General features: G+C 34.7%; 1 protein-coding gene across 1 annotated transcript; it reads left to right on the top strand.

Annotated features, from left to right (window-relative positions):
* Nucleotides 1-4819: 4819 nt before the first annotated feature.
* LOC141823511 (adenosine kinase 2-like) lies at nt 4820-15440 on the top strand. The gene is made up of 13 exons (XM_074710802.1): nt 4820-4976; nt 5926-5979; nt 6234-6280; nt 6359-6390; nt 6468-6569; nt 6661-6728; nt 9678-9754; nt 10616-10713; nt 10799-10869; nt 12052-12118; nt 12181-12303; nt 14506-14566; nt 15124-15440. The coding sequence occupies exons 1-13, from the start codon at nt 4894-4896 to the stop codon at nt 15264-15266; spliced, it is 1026 nt and encodes a 341-aa protein (XP_074566903.1). The 5' UTR covers nt 4820-4893; the 3' UTR covers nt 15267-15440.
* Nucleotides 15441-22413: the final 6973 nt, after the last annotated feature.

The following is a 22413-nucleotide window of genomic DNA, read 5'->3' as shown; positions in this document are numbered from 1 at the left end:
CTGATCGACCAGCTGGTCGATGGATCGCAGGGGTGGACGGAACGGCGGGCTATACACATTTTTCGATATGATCGGTATGCATTTTATACTATACTGAAAATTCGGTATACCAAATTTTTGGTATACCGAAATTCCGGTATATCGAATTTTCGGTATGGTAACGGTATAGATTTTTGTATGCCAAAATTTTCGGTACGGTATACGGTATCGTATGTAAAATTCGGTATACCGTACCAACCCAGCCCTAGGCTCAGCTCCTTTTGCTGCTCAATAATCCCGCTGTTCAGGGGCCCGATCTTATATACCGGCCCTCTATCCTTGCTGCTCAAGGGTTCAGAATTATATTGGCTCGGCAACCCTAGTTTTCAAGGGTTTAGCTCTTCTTTCGACTCAACAGTCTTAAGGGATTAGCCTCTGATCTGACTAGTTCACCTGACCATAACCGGCCACTCCCCTAGCTCAGCCGTCTCACCTCTTTAGGGTTCGGTTACCCAACCGACCCCTGAGTTGGCTCAGGTTTTTTTACCTATAGACACGCCCTCCTCTAATCATCCCCGGTGCTGGACGACAATAACACGTGCGATCTGGATTAGAAAGGCAAGGACGGTTACTAGGTTGTCAGGACTGGTGCCCTAGATCCTCGCCTGCTTCTCTTCACAGTGAAAAGATAAGAATAATCCGCATGGTTAAAACAAAAAATGGTTACGAGGTGGCAGGTCCTGTCTCCTAGATGTCATCTTATACGATCATCTGTTAGTAATTTGCAGGGTTGGTCTGCCTAATGCCTGACATTGTCTCACCTTGAATGAAATACATAGCTCCCTCCATATGAGTATATAAACTTCCCTTGAGGTATGAAAATTCTCTCTCTAGACTTTTGCAACCACTACTATTCATTCTTCCTCTCTTTCGAATACTTACTGACTTGAGCGTCGGAGTGGCCTGTCGGGAATCCCCGACACCCATCTAACCCTCCGTTCAATCCTTCTTTGCATATCTCAGCTCGCGAGAAGGCGGAGAACGGTTGAGGTGACATAATATTGACTGGTGTCTTGACCGTCACTGGGATCTAACTGGAACAGTTATTATCTATGGACTAATAATGAATTTGATTTCTATATATATAAACACTTGACATCCTGTCTTCGTTTTCCATTGACAAAGGTATTACGGCGCCGTAATCCTAATTCCCTTGGAAAATCATTCTCTTGCTTTCGCTTCATCTTCTTCCACAGAATCGAGCAGTTGACGTTGTAGGACAAGGACAATGACTTTCCAATCAAGTTCTTTATCGTTATTTATATATTTTATATGTTAAATTATATTTTGTTGAAATTAGATTCTTATTTTATTTGTATTTCTAATTATTCAAGTTTTTATTCGATTTATAAAACTTATATGGTTTAAAATTTACAAATTCTTTCAATTGGTATTAGAGCCAAAGTTCTATTTCATCGTATTTCATAGTTTAAAATTGAATGAACCATTCGTTTATATTTTGGTTTTCTTATCTTCTACATTTGCGATGAATTCATTAAGGTTTTGTTAGATGATGAACTAAACTCAAAGAATTGTTATTTTTCTGTTATACTTTATTTCTATATTAATTTGTGATGCATAAAAAGAGGGATTGTAATTTTGTGTTTCGGATGCCCTTGTCTGGATCTAGGTGATCGGACGGTCCAAGCGCTCGAAAGGGATCCAAACGCTCGGACATCATCCGAACAGGTCAGCAAGGTAGATGAGGTGGTAGAGTTTCAGTGGTCGGAACACTTTAACCTCCAAGCGCTCGGAGAGGTTCCAGGTGTCCGGATAAGAATAAGACATTGCGGAATCAAAGTTGATTTGATAACCTCCATGTTAGCATTTAGATGCTCCGAAAGGGATACGTGCGCTCGGAAGATGTCGAGTCATCATTGGAAGTGGATCGATAGGATGACGTAGAGGTGCTCGGAAGGACTTTCAGACGTCTGGATCAGCCTTTATAAGCAGCTGCGAGGAAAAATCTTAACATCAACTTACTACACTACTACGACGACTTCCTGCACGCAAACAGCCGATCTAGTACGTCGTTGTAATGTCGAGGATCTGCACCAACATCGATATTCTAGTTCTCATCTTCTAAGTTAGTAACTTTTACATTAATCACTTTTGTACTTAACATCTAGGATGGTAAGGATTTACTATTTCTAATATATTTTGTAAAGCGACAAACTCCTCGTAAGATGGATGTTTTTATAGTGGATTATCCATTGGAAATGATCACGGATCATGTACCTTCGAGTAGCAGCTTGTGACTGTGAATCAAATAAATAAAAGCGTACTCATATCTTATTTTTTACTGTAGTTTTTATTTACACATTTTATTTTTACCTACAATTTATCAAACGAATGAAAAAGTGATAAAGCGATATTCACCTTTCTCTCCTCTAGCGCTCTAACTTGATTGTGTACAAAGAAGCGTGACACTTGAGTTTCTTGCTTTACCCTCACATAAGTGATTGTTGAGGAGCGACTTGATCATTGGTCATACTTTTGTCTCCTGCTAGGCCTCCAATAAAATAAAAATGAGAGAGAAAATAAAGTTTTTATGTTGTATTTTCAAAATCTAATTGCACTGATTTTTTTTTTCATTTTACTAAATCACTCAATTTTCATCAATATCCAAATCACATACTATTTTTTCCTATTTAACAAATCACGCACCTTACTCTTAAAATACCCCTCTGCTTATACATGCATTTGTCTAACTCATCTGAGCCACTGAAAGCATAATTAAAATCTTAAAAAATAAATCGTATTTTATAAAGTTTTAAAATTATCATTTGTCTCCTTTAAAAAATTTAATTTTTTAAAAAAATTAAAGTGGTCTAAATAGGGTATGAAATTAAGATTGAAGGGCATGATTACATTCAAGAAAATTTCAAGAATACATTGGTTTAGTTTGGATTAAATCTGATAATCTTAACTCTATTAGTAAGTTTTGGTAAAAATTCACTTAGGTGTTGTTATTGAATAATAAGATAAGTTTAAGTCTATCAGTAACTTTGCGATAAATTACATAAGGTTGGATTTTTTTTTAAAAAAAAATCATAACAACTTAAATAGAGTGTGAAAACAAGATTTGAGAGCATTATTATACTAAAAAAGCTTTCATGAATGCATTGCTCCTGGTTTAAATTGATTTGGAGGTATGTAAGATCATCATTGACTTTTGCCTATAACTCACTAATGGAATTCATCAATGAGCTATGACAAAACTCATTGATAGTTATATATGTCCAAACTATTAAATTTTAAAAATAATTAGAATTAAGGGAGTCCCATAAACATATTGATGCTAATGTTGAGTGAATATAATAGACCTAAGTCCATTAATCAATTTTAATTAAAAGTCACTAATGGTCGTATACTATCCAAAATCTAAATGTTTTAATATGGCTAGAGTCACGGGAGTACTAGAAATATATTGGTGACATTATTGAGTAAATATAATAGAGCTTAGTCCAACAGTGAATTTATGCTAAATTTTTTTAAAGTTGTATGAATTTTAAAAACTTACAATAACTTATTTAGAGTGTGAAACTAAAGTTGGAAGGTATAGTTGCACTTAAGAGACTCCTAAAAATGCATTTGTTTTGATTTAGATTGAATTCGATGAGTCCAATTTCATTAGTGAATTTTGACCAAAAGTCACTAATGGTCATATAATGTTCAGAATTTAAAATTTTTAATATAGTCAAAGTTAATGGGAGTACTAAGAACACATTGATATTATTATTAAGTGATTTAAATTCTAATAAAGTTTATAAGTATATAAATTCAAAAACTTATAGTAATTTATCTAGGGTGTGAAATCAAATATGGAAGACATTGTTATACTGAATAGATTTATAAGAATACATTGATCCTAGTTTGAATTGATTTAGATACACCTCAGATCAATAATAAATTTGAGTCAAAATTCACTATTTTTTCCCATTTTAATTTTATGCCTTAAATTTTCTTGGCGTTTGGCAAGATATTGCAGTGATAAGATACTGTTTATTTTTTTATTTACAAATTTCAAAAAATTAAAGCCAAAAATAAAAAAATAAAATACATTTGAATTATTAGAAGGATATGTGTATGTGTGATAAATTTTATTTTAAAAAATTTTCTTTTTTTTTAAATTCTTAATTATTTTATTTTAATTTTTTAAAATTTATAAATTAAAAGTAGAAAACTTTTACCAACCGATTAGTTATTTTATTTTTTCTTTTCTCCAATTGCAAAAATATAGAAGGTGGAAAATGATGGTGGTGGTGGTAGGTGAAGTCATACTAGGAAAAGTTAATCGTGGTGGACATCAATCGCATTCATTGGCGTCAAATACAAGTTACGACCTACCTGCATTATCATAATCAATTGTACTTTTTCGATTTACTTCCTCATAGATGATCATAGGATCGATCGTATAGAGCCGCATTCTTTTTACACAGAAGAGATCTACTTGCATTACGGTTCAAATTTTCAAATGAGATTGAGCCGGGTTTAGGTGGCCTAACCACCGCCAGCCAACCCTCGGTCCAAAATATATGACGTAAACGGATCCGCACCTACCACCCTGTCCCAAGCCGGAGTGCTTGCTTGAATCAGATCGGATCCGAATCCGAGCGTATCGGGCGACGGAAACATTCGGATCCGCACCTACCAACCTATCACGAGCTGGAGTGCTTGCTTGAACCAGATCGGATCCGAACCCAACGAACACAATACGCCACCCACCCTCGCTCCACTATAAGAATCATCCCGCACGGTTGCCCTCACCGTCCTCGCTCGCTCGCTCACTCCCATTTCCGCATCGTCAATCTGCTTCCCGTCGCTCTCGCGTCGATACTCCAAGACAGGGTCATGGCCTGCGAAGGTGTCCTCCTCGGCATGGGGAATCCCCTCCTCGACATCTCGGCTGTCGTCGACCAAGAGTTTCTCAACAGGTGATTCTATGCGCATCTTTGCTGGATCTCATCATCTACGGCACCTTTACCACCCATCTGTGTTTGTCGCTTCTCGTCGTTGCAGTTGTACTTTCCTGTGTTCATTTGCAGTCGAAAGCAAGCTTTTCGTCGCGGATCTGGTGAATCTGAAACCTTTCCATCAAGACAGAGGACATCATTTTTAGTTTTTTTTGTTTGTGTTTCTTGATTCGATTGGTTTCTTTTTATGAACATTAGTTTCTTTCTGCAATTCTCTGTTATTGTTTACCTTTTTTTCCCGTTTCTTGCTTCGACGTTTGTGGAATCTGTTTCACTGCCGCTCCAAGGGACCATGTTTTTGCTTAATGTTTAAATTGGTTAGGTATACAATACAGATCTGACAGTTTCTAGCAGAGTTGCTTAGAACGTTATGAAATGGACGTGGGAGTTTCCCCTCCCTTTGCTCAAAGAGTTTGTTGAGTTTGATTTATGAGTGATTTCAAGATTGGTTGGTTCCCTTATAAGTGGTTTTCAAATTAGTTGTTGCGCCTGTACTGAATAACCATTATATGCTTTTCTGATTAAAACTTATGATTCAATATGTTCTAAAGCTGTTTTCTATAACGACTGAGGGAAGTCTGTTGACATCTTATTAAATCTTGATGTCGTAACCAGATCTAAAAGTTACCTTACGGCTATCTATATTTATATCTATATCTATCTATCTATATAAGTTTGGAGCTAAGCTGGTGGTAGCACGTAGAATACACAATATTTTTGATAATTTAGACCTTTTGATTTTACAGTCAGTTCAATGATAGATGCCTTAAAAGATAAGTTGATTTATTGCCTTGTTGGTGCATTACCTGGATATTGAACTAATTGCCTTCTTTAACCTTCATTTCTGTCGTTGGATTGCAGCGGCATATTGATTAGAATACTTACCTATTTTTATGTTTTGTTCTTTCAGATATGACATCAAGTTGAATGATGCAATTCTGGCAGAGGAAAAACATCTGCCCATGTAGGTTTCCCTTAATATTAGTCTTTAAATAAGCTATTTCTGGTCACTTGGCCTTAATATTACTTGTTATGTTGACTTAGAAATATAAATTAAATTGCCAATAAATTTTTTCTTACCCTTGTATAATCTCATACTAGCAATTGGTATCTTTCCTTTCGATACCATTCACGTCTATTACAATCAATGGTAATATGTGTTATATATTTTTTCCTGTTATCTATTTGATGAACCAAAATTTTCCTTGATTGGACCAGGTATGATGAGTTAGCTGCAAAACATAATGTTGAATACATTGCTGGAGGTAATGCATTAGATTATATGTTAATAATGATGGAGCCCTATGCATATTATCCTCATCTTGGCTAATTTCTCTATTTAGGGGCGACTCAAAACACAATCAGGGTTGCTCAGGTAGGCAATATTGTGAGTATCATATTCGTTGAAAATTATTGTGAATGCTAACACTGTCAATGCTGCATGGGTTATAGTGGATGCTGCAAATTCCTGGTGCCACAAGCTACATGGGTTGCATTGGGAAGGACAAATTTGGAGAGGAAATGAAGAAAAATTCAACTGCTGCTGGTGTTAATGTAAATCTACTCTTGGCTGCTTCTTTGCTTGCTATTTCACCATTCTTTTGTATGATTCGCTACTAGAAATTCTCTTGGCTTCATTTATCAGGTTCACTATTATGAGGATACTACTGCCCCAACTGGTACATGTGCTGTTTGTGTTGTTGGCGGTGAGAGGTGAGTTTTTGTATCTTCCATCTCTTGTATATCAATTGTCATGTTTAAGACAAACCTCCTATACCATATATGTTTTATTATTCTCTAGTTCTGGGATATCCAGAATTCCTATATAATTCGAAGTTTATGTGTATAACTATGAGTTTTGATGCTGCATCAACTTGTCGATATAAGCACACAGAAGAGATATCCTTGGAAGGTGATCTGTATGGAAGTTTTAGTTAGTATTTTTTCTTAAGCTTAAATGCACTATATTTATAACTTAATCAAATTGAGCCAATTCTATAGCTATATCTATCGAGTCAACTAGAGTTGAAACTACAAAGTATAAAGAGAGAAAATCTTAATTATCACAATTTGTTATGATATATACAAATTTAAAGAAGATAGTACATATAGTCTAGTTTTCTTAATTAGAATTGAAAATGCCATTTTAGTATGTATTTTGTCCAAGTCATAGTAAAAAATATTGAGCCATGTTGGTGGACCTGTGGAATTTACTGTTTTGCTTGTCGACCTACACTAGGTAGAGTCGCGAGGCCTCCATGAGGTTTTCGCGAGGCCACAATGACCTTGCTTGGCCGCAAGGCCTCGCGCGAGGCCTTCCGGCTAGGCAAGGTTGTCCTCGTGCAACCTAACTCGTGACAGCAGGCTATTGCATTTTTTATTTCTTATTTCATTTTGTTCTTTTTTCTTTTTTTATTTTTTAATTGATTAATTCCTTTTCTTTTTTTGAATGTTAATTATTTTTATTTTCCTCATAATTCCTTTCCCTTCTTAAACCCAAAGATTAGAGACTAGGGGAGAAAACCTTTATAAAAATGGAGTTTATTTTCCTTTGTTAATTTCTTTCTCTTTTTCACTCGTCCACAAGGATAACTATAGAAATAAGGGAGAAACAAAATACCTCTTTAAGGATAAAAGGAAAACTAAATTATTCTATATATAAACATATTAAAATAAATTAAATTAAATCCAATTTGAACCTATTTGATCTTGAATCTCTATGTCTACTTGGTGGATTACAATTAATCCTAACTTGACTTTTACACAATCTAAAATTTTAAAATATTTATTTAATATTACTTAATTATTTATTTATTTTAAAAAATATTTAAAATCTATTTTTTTAAAATAATATAAAATTTGGTATTTAATAGATTTTGTCTAATCTAACTTTTGTGATAAGAGATCAAGAATTAAAGTCATCATTCAAGAATTATAATATATATACTAAATATATCAATCATGATCCTTTATCCTTCTACTATAATAGAAAATTTATACAACACTTTTACATATTCTCAAAAAAAATTATATTAATCCATAAATATTTTGAAATTTTCAAATAAATATAACATAATTAATCCTTAAAATCATCAAAATATATCTAAAGATGTCGAAATTGAAGATCATGACCATTATAAACGCAAGCTCTCAGACTTGATGCCTCTACAATAAGACTTAAATTGAAGATAAATCTTAAGTTCTTGGACTTGATGCCTCTGCAATAAAATTACAATTAAGACTATTTAATTATGTGCAATAATAATAAAAATATAGATTTTAAATTTATACATTCAATAGTTGTTGCAAAAGATTCAATAAGAATCAAATATCTCATGAGATAATATCAAAACTTGAACTCAACATTAATATCTTAAATATAACTTAATAGTAAGCATTTATAGCAATCAAATATTAATAAAAATATCTTTTAATTAATATATTTTATATTTAAAAAAATATCAAAACCATTTCAACACTGCATGATATAATACTAAAATCGTGTTGTTTTTTATCATAAATTGAAACTTTGGCTTGGCTTGAAATTTTAAATGTCGGTTCAAGTTTAATGGTTGAAATACAATGATAATATTGACATCAAACATTGGTAAAAATTCAGACAATATATATTACATAAGCTCAAATGTAAGTTCAGAGTTGTATTGTATTTTTTTTTATAAAGGTGTCTAGTTTTCCAGACTCAGGTGGATACATTAGTTGGGTCCCTTGTGTGATTTCAGTTTTCTATGGTTTTCTTTAGGAGGTAAGATAATGTACAATTTTTTGAGTTTTGGATGTTTTTAGCACTCCAATTTAACCCCACATTGGATTTGAAAGTGATGGGCTATTTGTGTTGGTTCATAGGCTAGAATGTCGACTAACTTTGAATGAAGCATGCGTTGAGATGCACTTAATATATTAGTTCTCTTGTGCTATCATGTCAATTGTTATCAAAGTTGACAATCCTACTCTAGATTTGGATGAAGATGGTGAAAGCTATCACTGAACCATATGCTGGCTACTAGGATTTGATTTTGAGCTCCTAGTGAGTTGGGCTTGTTCACTCACAAAGTTCTCACACCCTAATATAGCTCCGAATTGGTTGGTCTGACTTTTTGCTGATATATTGTTTCATGAGTCTACTATCATTTATTTGTGTGGTTTTGGCCATATGGTTTAACCGGATCAAGTCACATTTTCTCTGATGGGTAATTTAGTTTTAGTAGTAATCCTTACGGATGTTCACTGTTCAACTTCATAAAAATATCATATTCTCATTTATTTCGATGTATTTGCTGGTTGATTTATATCCAAGCAATAACAATTAATTGTTGTGGAACTGGAATAAGGAGAAATTGGATTTTGTATGGATTTCTGCCATATTAATTGGTAATTCTACGCATTTGTTTCTTGTAATATGATGGGCACAAGATTGCTTGATTATTTGTTATGTCTATCATGGTTATGAGTTCCTGTTTAATTTGTAGAAATTACTATTTTTTTTCTTCTGTACTGAATTTTTCTTCTGTAATATGACGGGCATAAAAATTACCTTGATTTTTTTTAGAGCACATGCCCATATTAAAAGTTTTTTGATATTCTTGTCATGTGCATCTGTAGTAGATGCATCTTTTTTAATCCAACTTTTTGATTGATAAGCAGGTCTCTAGTTGCTAAAATGTCTGCAGCGAATTGCTACAAAAGTGAACACCTAAAGCGATCGGAGAACTGGGCACTAGGTAATTTCTCCTAACCATGCCTTACCGTAATGTTATCACGGATGCTAATTCTAAATATTTATAATGAAACTGCTTATCCTTGTTTTACAAGGGATGAGATTTTAGATCAGGGGTTTAGTTTTGGTTCTGTTCTGCAGACCTGGTATATAATGGGCACAATTTAATTTGCTTCTTTTCAGAGTGGTTGAAAGTTAGGGGAAATAAGACAAAGGAACTAAAAAACGATTGATTGGGTGTGTCAGAGTGATGGATAAATTGGATATCTATGCATTTGAACAAAGAGAGAAAAAAATTGCTGCCTCACCTATCCCAACATTGGCAGAAGCTTTGATCATAGCTACTTCATAGCAGTGTCATGGTTAAACATTGACTTAAACCTTATTTGACCATATCATCTGTCATTCTCATTTTTTTCATGCTTATCTTGTCACTCATCCATGACTTGAGAACTTCGATTGTGTCTGCACAAACACTTTGAAACCCCCCCCCCCCCCCCCCCCCCCCCCCCCCCCCCCCCCCCCCCCCCCCCCCTCAATTGCCCATGCTTGCAATCTTGTCTTGACATTTCTGTATCCAAATAAATGCTACTCTGCAACCCTTTTTTCTTTTCTTCTAGTTGGAATATTTAATGTCCTCAATCTCTGGTTGCTTATTCTTTGAAGCTATTGGAACTTTAAGGTGTGATATAACTGCATTCTAGAATGTCACTGTTATCAAACTTGAGTGGTTTAGTTCAAGAAGACTTCCAGGATTATTTAGATTGCAATGCCATATTTGAACCATATATTACAGCATCCTTTCTCCAACTGCTTTTGAACACCCGATGTCAAAAATATTTCTGCTTTTGTCCAATTGTCACAGTTGAAAAGGCTAAGTACATTTACATTGCTGGATTTTTCCTCACGGTGTCTCCTGATTCTATTGAACTTGTGGCTGAACATGCTGCTGCCAAAAATAAGGTAATTCATGTTTAGTCACCTATGACATTGCTAATGCTTCATGAGATTCTTTTTGTTTTCAAAGGATTCTATCTTTTTCTAATAGGTGTTTTCAATGAACCTTTCTGCTCCTTTCATCTGTGAGTTCTTCCGAGATGTTCAAGAAAAGGCTTTGCTGTGAGTATTCTTGTTGCATCCTGAATATTATTTGTTATTCTTCTAATCACTTTTCTTGATCTGTTGCATAACCTATACATCTTCTCTTAGAGTTAATCACCTGAATCATAGGTAAACTATGCCATAGTGTTAACTTTCTTAACTTCAATCAATTACACCTTACATGGGGCAATTGCTTCAATTAACTACATTTGCTTTTTTTTTCTTGATGACAGCAGATGGAATGCTAATTGGGTCAGTCAGTTCGCATTATTTTACTAAAACACTTTTTTTAAAAATGTTCTTTTAATGTTTTGCCTTTTCTTCTCTCTTGTCATTTCTTCTCTCCCTGGTGGTCTTTGTCTATGTTGCAGTTAGCTCTTCCCTAGGTGTAATAGGGATGAGGAAAGGGGAGGAAGGAAAAAAGTGAGAGGGAGGACTGGAGGAAGAAGCAAGAACTGGGGAAGAAGAAAAGGGTGAGAGAGGGAGGAACATGAGGGGGAGAAGGGAGAAATGGAGAGAAAGAGGGAAGAAGGAAGAGGTGATCAATAGTGGTGTTGCTGCTGCTGGCAGCTGTGCTCTTGTGAGAAAGAGAGGGGATAGAGAAAGAATAAGGGGAATGAGATGAAGAAAGAGGGTGGGGTGTAAGAAGAAAGAGGGTGTAAGAAGGAGGGAGAGGTGATAAAGAGAGGGATAGGAGAAAAAGAGAATAGGGAGAGAAGGGAGAAATGGAGAGAAAGAGGGAGGAGGAAGAGGTGATCGATACTAGTGTTGTTGCTGCTGCTGGCAGTGGTGTTCTTGTGAGGAAGAGAGGGGAGAGAGAAAGAATAATGAGGAAAGGGTGTAAGAAGAAAGAGGGAGAGGAGATAAAGAGAGGGAGAGTAGAAAAAGAGAATGAGGGAGAGATGGGAGGAACAGAGATGAAGAGAATACATAATCTTTCTGATAAAAAATGTTAATTTTTCTGTCTCAAAATTTGATGGATGTATGCGGTTGAAATACTTGAATTGATCTTGATTGGGACAAAAACAAAATGTATCTTGCTTACCTATGCCTTTTAATTAAACCGGTTGTTCTTTAAGAGTATTACTTATATTAGATTAGTAAGATGTGAAGCTATCAACATTTTCACAATGCCCCTTCATCTGATACACAAACTGACATTTTTATGGATACTCAAAATATGGTGCATTACTACTTCAGATATGTGGATTATGTGTTTGGAAATGAAACTGAAGCAAGGACCTTTGCAAAAGTTCGCAGTTGGAAGGTATGAACCTTTCATTTTGCTTGTGCTGCCTTGGTTGGGAAATGAATCTTATTGTGATGCAGACTGCGAATGTTGAAGAGATTGCTTTAAAAATCTCGGCATTGCCAAAAACATCAGGAACACACAAAAGAACTACGGTTATCACTCAGGGTTCTGATCCAGTAGTTGTTGCTGAAGATGGGAAGGTAAGACTTCTTTGGCATTTGTATGTAGTTCATGAAGCATAGCATCTAATAAAGGGCAGCCTGGTGCATGATCTTCTTGTCAATATGGGGTCCCAGGGAAACATAGCATCTAATCTACAAGAAAAATATTATTCCAAATGTGATAGGTATAAAATTGCTAATCAATGGCATAATAAAACTTTTTAATAGACTTTGGTGATTAAAGAGAAACTATTATGAAAGAAATTTACCCTCAGAATCTCTAATATGTGGCTTATAATTGGTTATTTGATTAATATTCATTACTTATTGACTACCAAGATTTTCAGACTATTCTACTGACCTTTCCTTCTTTCATGACCTAACTTTGACTTGGATAGTTCATCTTCCTATCAAAGGCAATAAAACAATTATCAGCAAACTAGCTAAGTTTTAGGTGAATTAATTGCCAAATCTTAGCCTTGGCTAAAATGCCAGCTTCTCGGAGCTGAATATTTTGCTATTTGTTCTCCCAGTTATACAAAAAGGTAAACTATCACAGACAAATAGATGACCTAAGGAATATTTAGCTTATGAGTTTCACACTAGCAACAGTAGTAACTAGTTCTTTCCTAGACCTGGATAAGACATATCATGAGGAGAAATAAATGCTAACTTTGCATGAGTTGGATCTTATTTAACAATACAATAGGGAGTTGGTAGTTCTTTGCTAGACCTGGGCCAAGATCTATCATTAGAGACAATTTTGTCCTTTGGAGGAGTTGGATCACATTTCATAATTCTTAAAAGTAACACAGATTCTATACCCTTCAACAAGGATTCAAATACTCATCTAATTTCAGATTTTATGATTACTTACTAGTAGTAGCAATTGATAAACAACGCCATATGAACGTAATATCTGGTCTCGGGCAAGAGAAGTGATAAAAGTAAATGTTGACAGGGAAATAATTAGTGGTTGATTGTTGTAGTTTCAATTGAACAATTTTCCTGAATTTCTTTCACAATTTGAGCCAGAAACCACCAACATTAACTTTTCTTCCTATCAATATCCTGGACATCGTCCTTTGGTTTCAGAATAACAAGAACTTTCCAAATTGTTTTAATGCTTTTTTATCCTGCACTATTCTTTTTGTGAAAACTTAGCAGATATATTCCATCATTCCTTGCACTTTTCTTTAACTGTGTGCCCATGGACGTTGGTTTTTCCAAACTACCAGTTAGTTGTCTCTTGAATAGTCAGATGGCTGTCTACCTTCAAAAATGCTTTTTTTTCTCTTCTTGGTTCAACATATATATTTGCATGAAAACTTGTAGATTAATGTAACTTCTTCAAAGCTTCAACTATTTTAGTTCAATGGTTCGTTTGTTTGTATAATGTCTTGAACTCCATTCTTATATATATATTTTTTACATTAGTGTGCTTTAATTTGAATTCTTTTCCAAGGAAATGCTTATATGTACATGAATAGGTCTAGCTAATATATAATTCTATAAAATTTTAATAACTTATCATTATATATATAATTTTGTAAAACTATAATAATGTGTGTATATATAAAGTTCAATTAAATGTAAATTTATAAAATTTTAACAATTTGTCACTAATTTTATATATATATATATATATATATATATATATATATATATATATATATATATATATATATATATATATATATAGGTTTAATTATCTTAAAATTCTATAGGATTTTACAATTTTTCACTAACTAAATATTTTTATAAATTCAAAAGAATAGGTATCATGTAATCTATCTCAGATTAATGTTTTATATATATATAACAATAATTGTTATATTTGTATATGATGCTATTTTTCAAGTTCGTGATTTCACTCCATTTTTTAATTATTGATTAGTATATTAATTAAACTCTTATACATTTTACATAAAAGTATCAATTATTTATATGTTATTATATTTTTTTGGTCAACTAGTTTGACCTTTCAAACCAATAACCCGGTTTTCTTACTGTTTGATATCTAGTACGGATTCAAAACATTGGTCTTGTCTTGGAGCTTGCTATCTAGGAGGAAAAATTGCATAGTCATATAGGTGAACTCTGAATAATGAGGCATATTAACTAGTTTTGTGATTGAGAATGTAATACGATCTCTTTAATTCCTTAGCTACTACTATATGCTGTTTCTCTGTAAGTAAACTGCCATTGATTTCTTTTCTTTCATGTAATTCCTGATAATAGGTGAGGCTGTTCCCTGTCATCCCATTACCAAAGGAGAAGCTAGTTGATACCAATGGTGCAGGTAATAGTTTCTCATTGTTTAAATTCTCACTATTTCACCATATGCAAAATCCAGATCTGGTTTATTGCATTGGACGTTATGTTAAAGTTAACATTATAGCATCACTTGTGAATGTTTAGGGTTTCAGCAATTTTCTATTGGAGTTATTTTCTGTATCACACTGTACTCTTAAAATGAGTGACTTCTAATGTGAAGATGTTTTGTTTCTAACTATTTATTGCTGTGGGACGAAGTTTGTCCCACTGTCTTAATACTGCTGCTTTGTGTACATGTTTAGTTGACTGGTTTTAACCCTTGACTGGGTTGCTAATTCAACTGGTTAAATCAGAAATCAAAGGCAAAATTGGTTACATTCTATTAATTGAGAGCACCTGTGCATGAACTAAAATTTGACCATTATGACCGAAAAAAGTAGGAACCAACAGGACCTCTAGTTCCTGTCTGGTCCGGTTTTAAAAACACCCATTTGGTTTGGTTCAGTTGGGCTCAGTCGACCACTTAATTTGGATTTTGTTCCATGGTTACCTTGTTCTAATTTATGGGTTTTCTTTGTGAAGGGGATGCATTTGTTGGAGGATTCTTGTCTCAACTGGTTCAAGAAAAAGGCATTGATGATTGTGTAAGAGCCGGGTGTTATGCTGCAAATGCCATTATCCAGAGGTCAGGTTGTACTTACCCAGAGAAGCCAGATTTCCAGTAAAAACCTACTGTCATGTTTAAGTAGTGAACCTGGCAAAATCTACGCCCTTAATTCAATGAGTTTGCTTGCCCCTTCATTCTTTTTGTATCCCGAACTAAACCTCCTTACTGTTGTAGAAGACGCTCGGATTTTTCAGGCAATTTTACGGTGATAAAATTTTAAAACTCTTCAGCAGATTTGTACTGCATTTTTTTTACCCTCGGACTCACTTCGTTGTCTTAGATAGATTTCTTGCCATAATAACAAATATTAATGGTATGAAGTTAGAAGTTTCTTGAAAGTAATATTAAACGTGTTGCTAATCAAACAATCAAAAGGCAAAATGTGGAGTTTGCAGTGTTGATGGACAATTTTGCCTGGTTAATTCATTCGTTTTCTACTCGTCTTTATGGTATTGGTTTAGTGAGAAATTTAAAAATAAAGTTTAGACTCTGTATTTTACAGAGGCCATTTCTTTTCTTTTAAAAGAAGGAAACAGCGTGAATCGCGTGTGGATTAAAGAACATGTAGATCGTAGATCCCTCAGGCTGTGGCAATGATTTCGAAATTAATGCTTGTCTTTTGGAATTCAAAATGGGGGTTAAATTTTCAAGTTGGCATTTTTCACATTTTCTTTACTTTTAAATCATGCTTTCTGATCTTCGAATTCGTAAAACAGGCATGTACTTCACGATCTAGTTTATATGTCTAAGATATTTTTAGCATCACAATTTATTTATTTTTAATACTTTTGAGTTTAAAGTATTATTAGTTATTCGAACCCATTTAGATGTGCTGAAATTAAAAAATAAATAATAATTTTAGACCTCCGTGACTTTCATTATCATTCTTTTTTTTTAGTTCGTTAGATGTATTTAATAATTTTGATTAAAATTATTATATTAAATGTATATTAGTCGAATTTTACAAGTAATCACTTTGTTGTTTTCTTAGAGCTTGTGTAATTATTCTATTTTTGTTTTCTAATTTTAAATACTTTAAATTTAGATAATAATTTTGATTAAAATTAGTAGAACAATTAAAATACACAAATAAATCTTTTATTATGCTCCTTAGATCCTTTAGAATAATTATATATCTTTCATTTTAATTTTATATAGTTTAGATCTATATAGTAATTTTGATCAAAACTATCAAAACCTAAACTATTCAAATTTTACAAAAAATTTATTTGTTATATTTTTAGACTTTTTGAAGTCATTTTTAGTAGTGCATGATTGTGATGGTAAGGTGAACCCTAGAGAGGGATGATGTGTATGTTTTATATAGAATTTTTGATATTATTTTGCATACATTTTGCTTTACTACATGAATATATTTTGCATATTTTCATTTCTTTTGCATCGTTTTCATTATTATAGTTCGGAAACTACTCTTTATACTTTTTTGATTAATAGAACGTGAAATCAAAATTTAATCAGAGCTAAAAAATCTTGGAACAAGAGTCCATAGCAAGGAACATGCTTTGATGTATCCTATGACATGGACATGTTTCCCCAACCGAAGTTAGACCAAAATGAAGTAGTCAAAGAGATTGTACAACCTTACCCCTGTGCCCTATGGCATGATCGTGTCCCATTAAGCAGATAATTGCTCTGTCCATACCCTAACACCTCCCCCCTGACACCTCATGGCATGATTTGTGTCTATTCCTCCAATGCCCAACATGGCCCCTACCAATTGACACGGCTATGTCGGACAGCCTCATCACCTCAATTTCTGACATGGCCTCTTGTGCAAGTAGACACGGTCATATCAAGGGCGCCTCTGTTTTTTTGAAAGTTTTATCAAACTTGGTCGGTTTCGAGAGCTATAAAAGCCCTAGAATTTTTATGATTGAGGAGGAGGTGTTTCCCCTTGACAAGGAACCCTAGGAAGGTCGTTTCTACGAAGCAGTCGATGTTTCGGTCCTCCCTAGAGGTTGGAGATTCTTCCAAAGACACCAGCAACAACTTGACTAAGTTTTCTCTTCTCTTTTCTTTTGATTTGAGTTGTAGGATGTCTTGTTCTTTATCTTTCGGTTGTAACTCCATTTTCATGGAATAGTACTCTAGATTCTAAGATAAAAGAGTAACCTGATGTATTATCGACATTCATCTTTAATACATATTTATCTTTCTTTGTCCATGATTCGATTTTATTGCATATACATAATTTTGACACTAGCCATGCATTTTCATATCTCATGGGACACAGGAAGGACTGAGAGGTAAACCCAAATCTCCAACCCATAAAGATCAAGACGTGAGGAGTTGTTTACAAGAGTAGTCCAAAATTTCACAAGGGCACCATTGGCTATCACAGAACTTAATAGGTCGGCCCTGATTCAGTATCACGAAGTAGGGGATGACACCTAGAGGGTTGTGGGGCATCATGATAGGAACCTCCCTTAGAAAGTTGTCTCTCTAGTAAGACCGCCTTGAAAGTAGGCATCATATTTGGGTAGGTCAAAAGTCTATATCAGTATCTTGGGATAAACCACCTACATGAGTATAAACATTGAGGTAAGAAAGAAAATAGTATTTAGGGTGTTAACAGTCATCACAGCGTGAATAATTCTAACTTATATTAAGGTCCAAAAATAATTCTAACTTATAAAATATAGCATGAATACGAAATTAGACACAGAACAAATCAAAAACACAAATATACGTGAAAATGATGGTTATCAAAATCTTCCACACTTATTTTTACACGTCCTGGGCACGCAAACAAAACAAAAGAACTAACCTAACTTGACAAACGATTTCCTCGCAATGTCTTAAAGATAGTAAAAGGTAATTACCTAAGACCATTAAATTGGCAAGGATTGAGACATTGATAAATCTAATTCTTATGCTAGTCAATCAAGCATGGTGACTTCCTACAACTTGAAAAGACTAAGCATGAAAAAAAAACCCTCTCCAAGTACTAGTGCCTCTCTCACTCTCCTAAGCACATGTAAAAGTGGAGTTACACTCAAGGTCACTCACAACATCTCACTACTATAGGATTGCTCATCTTCTAGTTCTCCATTACTGTAAATACATCACATGCATGAATCAACAAAAAAATTATTGAGAATTGACATGGAATCAAAGAACTAAAGGAAGCAAATGAAATGATTGAAAGGAAAATAATCAATGAAGGAAAGAGGGATTTGGAAAGATAAATCTGATGAGTTACCCGATTTGAGATGTATCAAATAATTTATCATGGGGAATGAAGAACACCATTTGTCGATGCCAAAACAAAAGATTAAACCAGCCTCTCCAATTTGATAGTCAACCAAAATTCTTGGTACGCTATCTCCTCTCTTGATACTCTCCTTTGTGCCACTATTCTCTTCTTCTTTTTTTTTCTTCAAGAAACCACACAACTTGCAAGAAGACCGCTGTGGTGACTAACTTCTGTGTTCAGAGAAGCTTTTAAGCTGGAAACAACCTTTGCATTCCAAGATTTCAGAAATCTAGTTTACAACATTTCTGAATTTTGATTTCTTGCTTTTTTTTCTTCTTTCAGACTTCAATTTCAGACCCATCTGTTGTAAATGCCCTTCTGATCAATAATCCATCATCAAGACCCTACTGCTACACTCCATTTACCTTTCATCCTGTTGCTTATATCCTTTGAGAACAAGCACAGCAATAACTAGAATTGTTTCTGAACACTGAACAGAACACAATTTGAAAATTCTGTTCTAGGTAGCTACAGCAACAATTAGACTTCTTCAAGTTTCAATAGCATTTGAGTAACATAAGCAAAGGACAACAAGATTTAAACAGCTCCAGCTGACTGAAGCAATCAATCAAAATCAGACTCCTCATTTGCCACAGGTTTTAGCACTGTGAATTCAGAATCCAAGTTCTTGAACTTGACATTTTTCCCCTTTTTATATTGACTTAGTTTCAGAAATTAAATCCTCATGCAGTGAGTGTCAAGTTGATCAATATCAAGAACTCACTTCATTTCTTCTTTAGAGCTTACCAGATTGTTTCACTGAAATTCCAGCAACTACAATTATAAGGCTTATAAACTTCATTAACACTCAATAATCTCTATTTGATACTTTTGCTGCTGTATTACCAGTCAGAATTGGCTCTGTCAACCTCATAACAGATCCAACAACCTATCAACTACACCCCAAATGCATTCATCAGACCAGAGAAATCCAGAAATGAATATACATTCTGAATTCTAAATTTGATGCCTGGACTTCAGCTTCAGTATTCACAATTCTAGGGAATCTCGGTTCAAGTTATGGAAGGTTTATTCTGGAATAAGTCCCCATTTAGTATCGAACTGATAAGACTTGAGTTCAGTTCTTGATCTGGTCATAAACATCATAATTGGTTGGCACCAAACAATTTTCTGAATTTATGGATTGTTGTATTAAGTTTCTAAATTTAGCTTCTTCTCTTCTCTTGCTACTGCAGTTAACACTCAATGTCACTCAACTTCAGATATGCATTTCTACTGCACTGGTGGAGAACCAAATCAGACTCTATTGAACACCTACATAGCCTTAATCACAAAATTCAGCAACAGCATGATTGCAGAATCAGATTCTGTGTGTTTTTTTTTCTTATCTTTGGTGACTTAATTTCAGATTTCTACATCTTATGCAATCAGTATCACTTTGTTGCTTCTTTTGTCCACTTTATTGCCCTCTCAACCCTTTCACCTCTTCCATCCTCTCTTCTTTCAAATTTTAGTAACTCAAGCAGTAACTCAGCTTGTCTTAAATTCAGTTTCTAGGGTCTGATTCCAATTAGCTCTCAAGAACTCACAGGTTTTTTTTTTTCAATTGGCAATAGCAAGGAAGAAGAACAAATCATGCAATAAAATTTCGATTAACGAATTGCAGAACCCGTGGTCTGGTTGGCTCTGGTGATGAAGCACGACCGTGTTTTGTGGCACGACCAGGAGCAGCTGGTCTTCTGTAAGGATGGCACAGCCGTATCTGGTGGACATGGTTGCTGGCTTGGCTCGGATTAGGAAGCACGGTCGTGCCTTCTTTTGTTCTTTCTCTATTTCGCCTTATTTCGCTCCAAATTCTGTCCTGCAAATGCACAAATACGAGAGCAGATCCCCGAACTAGAAAATAGAGAAAATATGTCTAATGCACAGATAAAGGATGTGACAAACATAGAGTATCATCATGAAATGCATAAAGATGTGCAACAAAAGTAGTAAAAATGTATGTATACTCTACGCACATCAGATGACATCTACATTCTAGAGCGACTCATCATGTCACACCGAATTATGACATTCTTGTAAAAGATTCCTCCTATCATGGTCTTGACACGGTGCAAGTAGGCAATGATTCAGGTTTGCAAATTGCTAATCTTGAAAACACATTCTTTCATTTATCTGGTTGTCTCTTTCACATGCGTAATACTCTTCATGTTCCCTCTATTACTAAAAATTTACTTTCGGTTCGTCAATTTGCTTTTGATAATAATGTGTTTTTTGAATTTCATCCTCATCATTGTCTTGTGAAGGATCCGACAATTGAACCACCCTGCTCAAAAGAGAAATTAGAGATGATCTTTATTACCTTCAACCTACATCCACCAAAGTCCCCATTGGAGAACACACAAATAATTCCGTCTGGCATGCACGACTTGGTCATCCATCTTTACGTCTCATTCAAAGTATCATTAATCAGTTTAACTTGCCAACTTCTTTGGCATCTTCATCACATTCTTGTGAAGCATATTTGAAAGCAAAGAGTCGCAAATTACCTTTTGTCCCTTCTTCTCATGTGTCTAGTTTTCCTTTGGAAATAATTTATTCTGATGTTTGGGCTATAGTCATACAACGCCTCAAATTATTTGGCTTAAATCACTTCTTTTTGAACTTCATCTTGCGTCAAAAGTTGCACTAAAAATTTGGTGTAGTAATATTGGTGTCACATATCTTACTACAAATCCTATCTTTCATGCATGTACAAAACATGTGGAAATTGATTTTCATTTTATTTGAGAACGTGTGGTAACTCAACAACTATCTGTATCTTTTATTTCTACAGAAGATCAAATTGTCGATATCGTTACGAAGCCATTATCTAGGCAACGCTTTCAATAGATTAACAAATAAATTCAACGTCAAAGATCTCTCGTTGAATTTATCGGGGGTAAAAGAGAATTATTTCATACGATCGAATTAAATCAAGTTAAATAAGGATGTAATAATTATTAAAATATATCCTTTCCTTATTAATCGGTTAATTGACTGAGTCCTATAAATACATTATAAATTATACCATTGGTACATGATAAATTAATGAACAAGTTTATTGTTCCTCTATTACTTGTCTCTTACGTATTCTTACCGACGTAGAGCTCTCCTTCTAGCACAACGACGATCTCGGTGGCATGAGGGCGGGTGAGCCCATTAGGTGGGTAGTCAATGCGAGCCAAGGAGATGCTGAGGGTGTTCAACTCGGGGATCGGATCTTATTCACGTCGACGGCGGTGACGTTGGAGCCGACATTATTGACGGCGTTGCCGGGCTTGTTGAGGCCAGAAGTGTAGAAGTCGTCGGCAGTGATGTCGTTCATGTTCTCGCATACGGCGCTGTTGACGAACACTGCAAAAAGATCCGATCGGTAAACATTTGCATGCGCGCTGGAAATGAAAGCGCTTGCTTGTTGGCGAGGGAGGAGGAAAGTTCCGATTTGAAACGTTACGTTCTTCCTCTGCGCCGCTCTCTCTGATTTCATTTGGTAACGTGAGAAAAGCGATTAAGTGGAAAAACGACGTTGCATGCTCCTCAGTCTTCACCTGCTCCTTATAATCATCAGAACTCGATCCTATATGACCCAGTTTAATTACTTGCCCAATTAAAAGTTTACACCTTAAACCTTGACCAAATACAAGATAGAAAACCAATTGACTCAGTCCTCCACGATGCCCTATAATGATCATCATTGAACTATACCTTTATAACCAGTCAAGGTAAGGTAAGGTAGACGAGATCGATTCAAACCTTCTCCTCTCTCTCTCTCTCTCTCTCTCTCTCTCTCTCTCTCTTCGTGTCTCCCTGCATAATAGTATATATATCCTTGTCATCCAACCTATTCCATCTATCATTGCAGCAAATAATTTGATTCCAATCCATTCTATTCTTTTACTATTTTCGACTTAATTAATCTCCTCTC

This window comes from Curcuma longa, chromosome 3 (assembly GCF_044706935.1).
Source record: "Curcuma longa cultivar G26 ecotype Majalengka, Jawa Barat chromosome 3, ITB_CL_G26_1.1, whole genome shotgun sequence".
NCBI lineage: Eukaryota > Viridiplantae > Streptophyta > Magnoliopsida > Zingiberales > Zingiberaceae > Curcuma > Curcuma longa.
The sequence above is the reverse complement of the archived record's forward strand: the minus strand, read 5'-3'. Positions and strand labels throughout refer to the sequence as shown.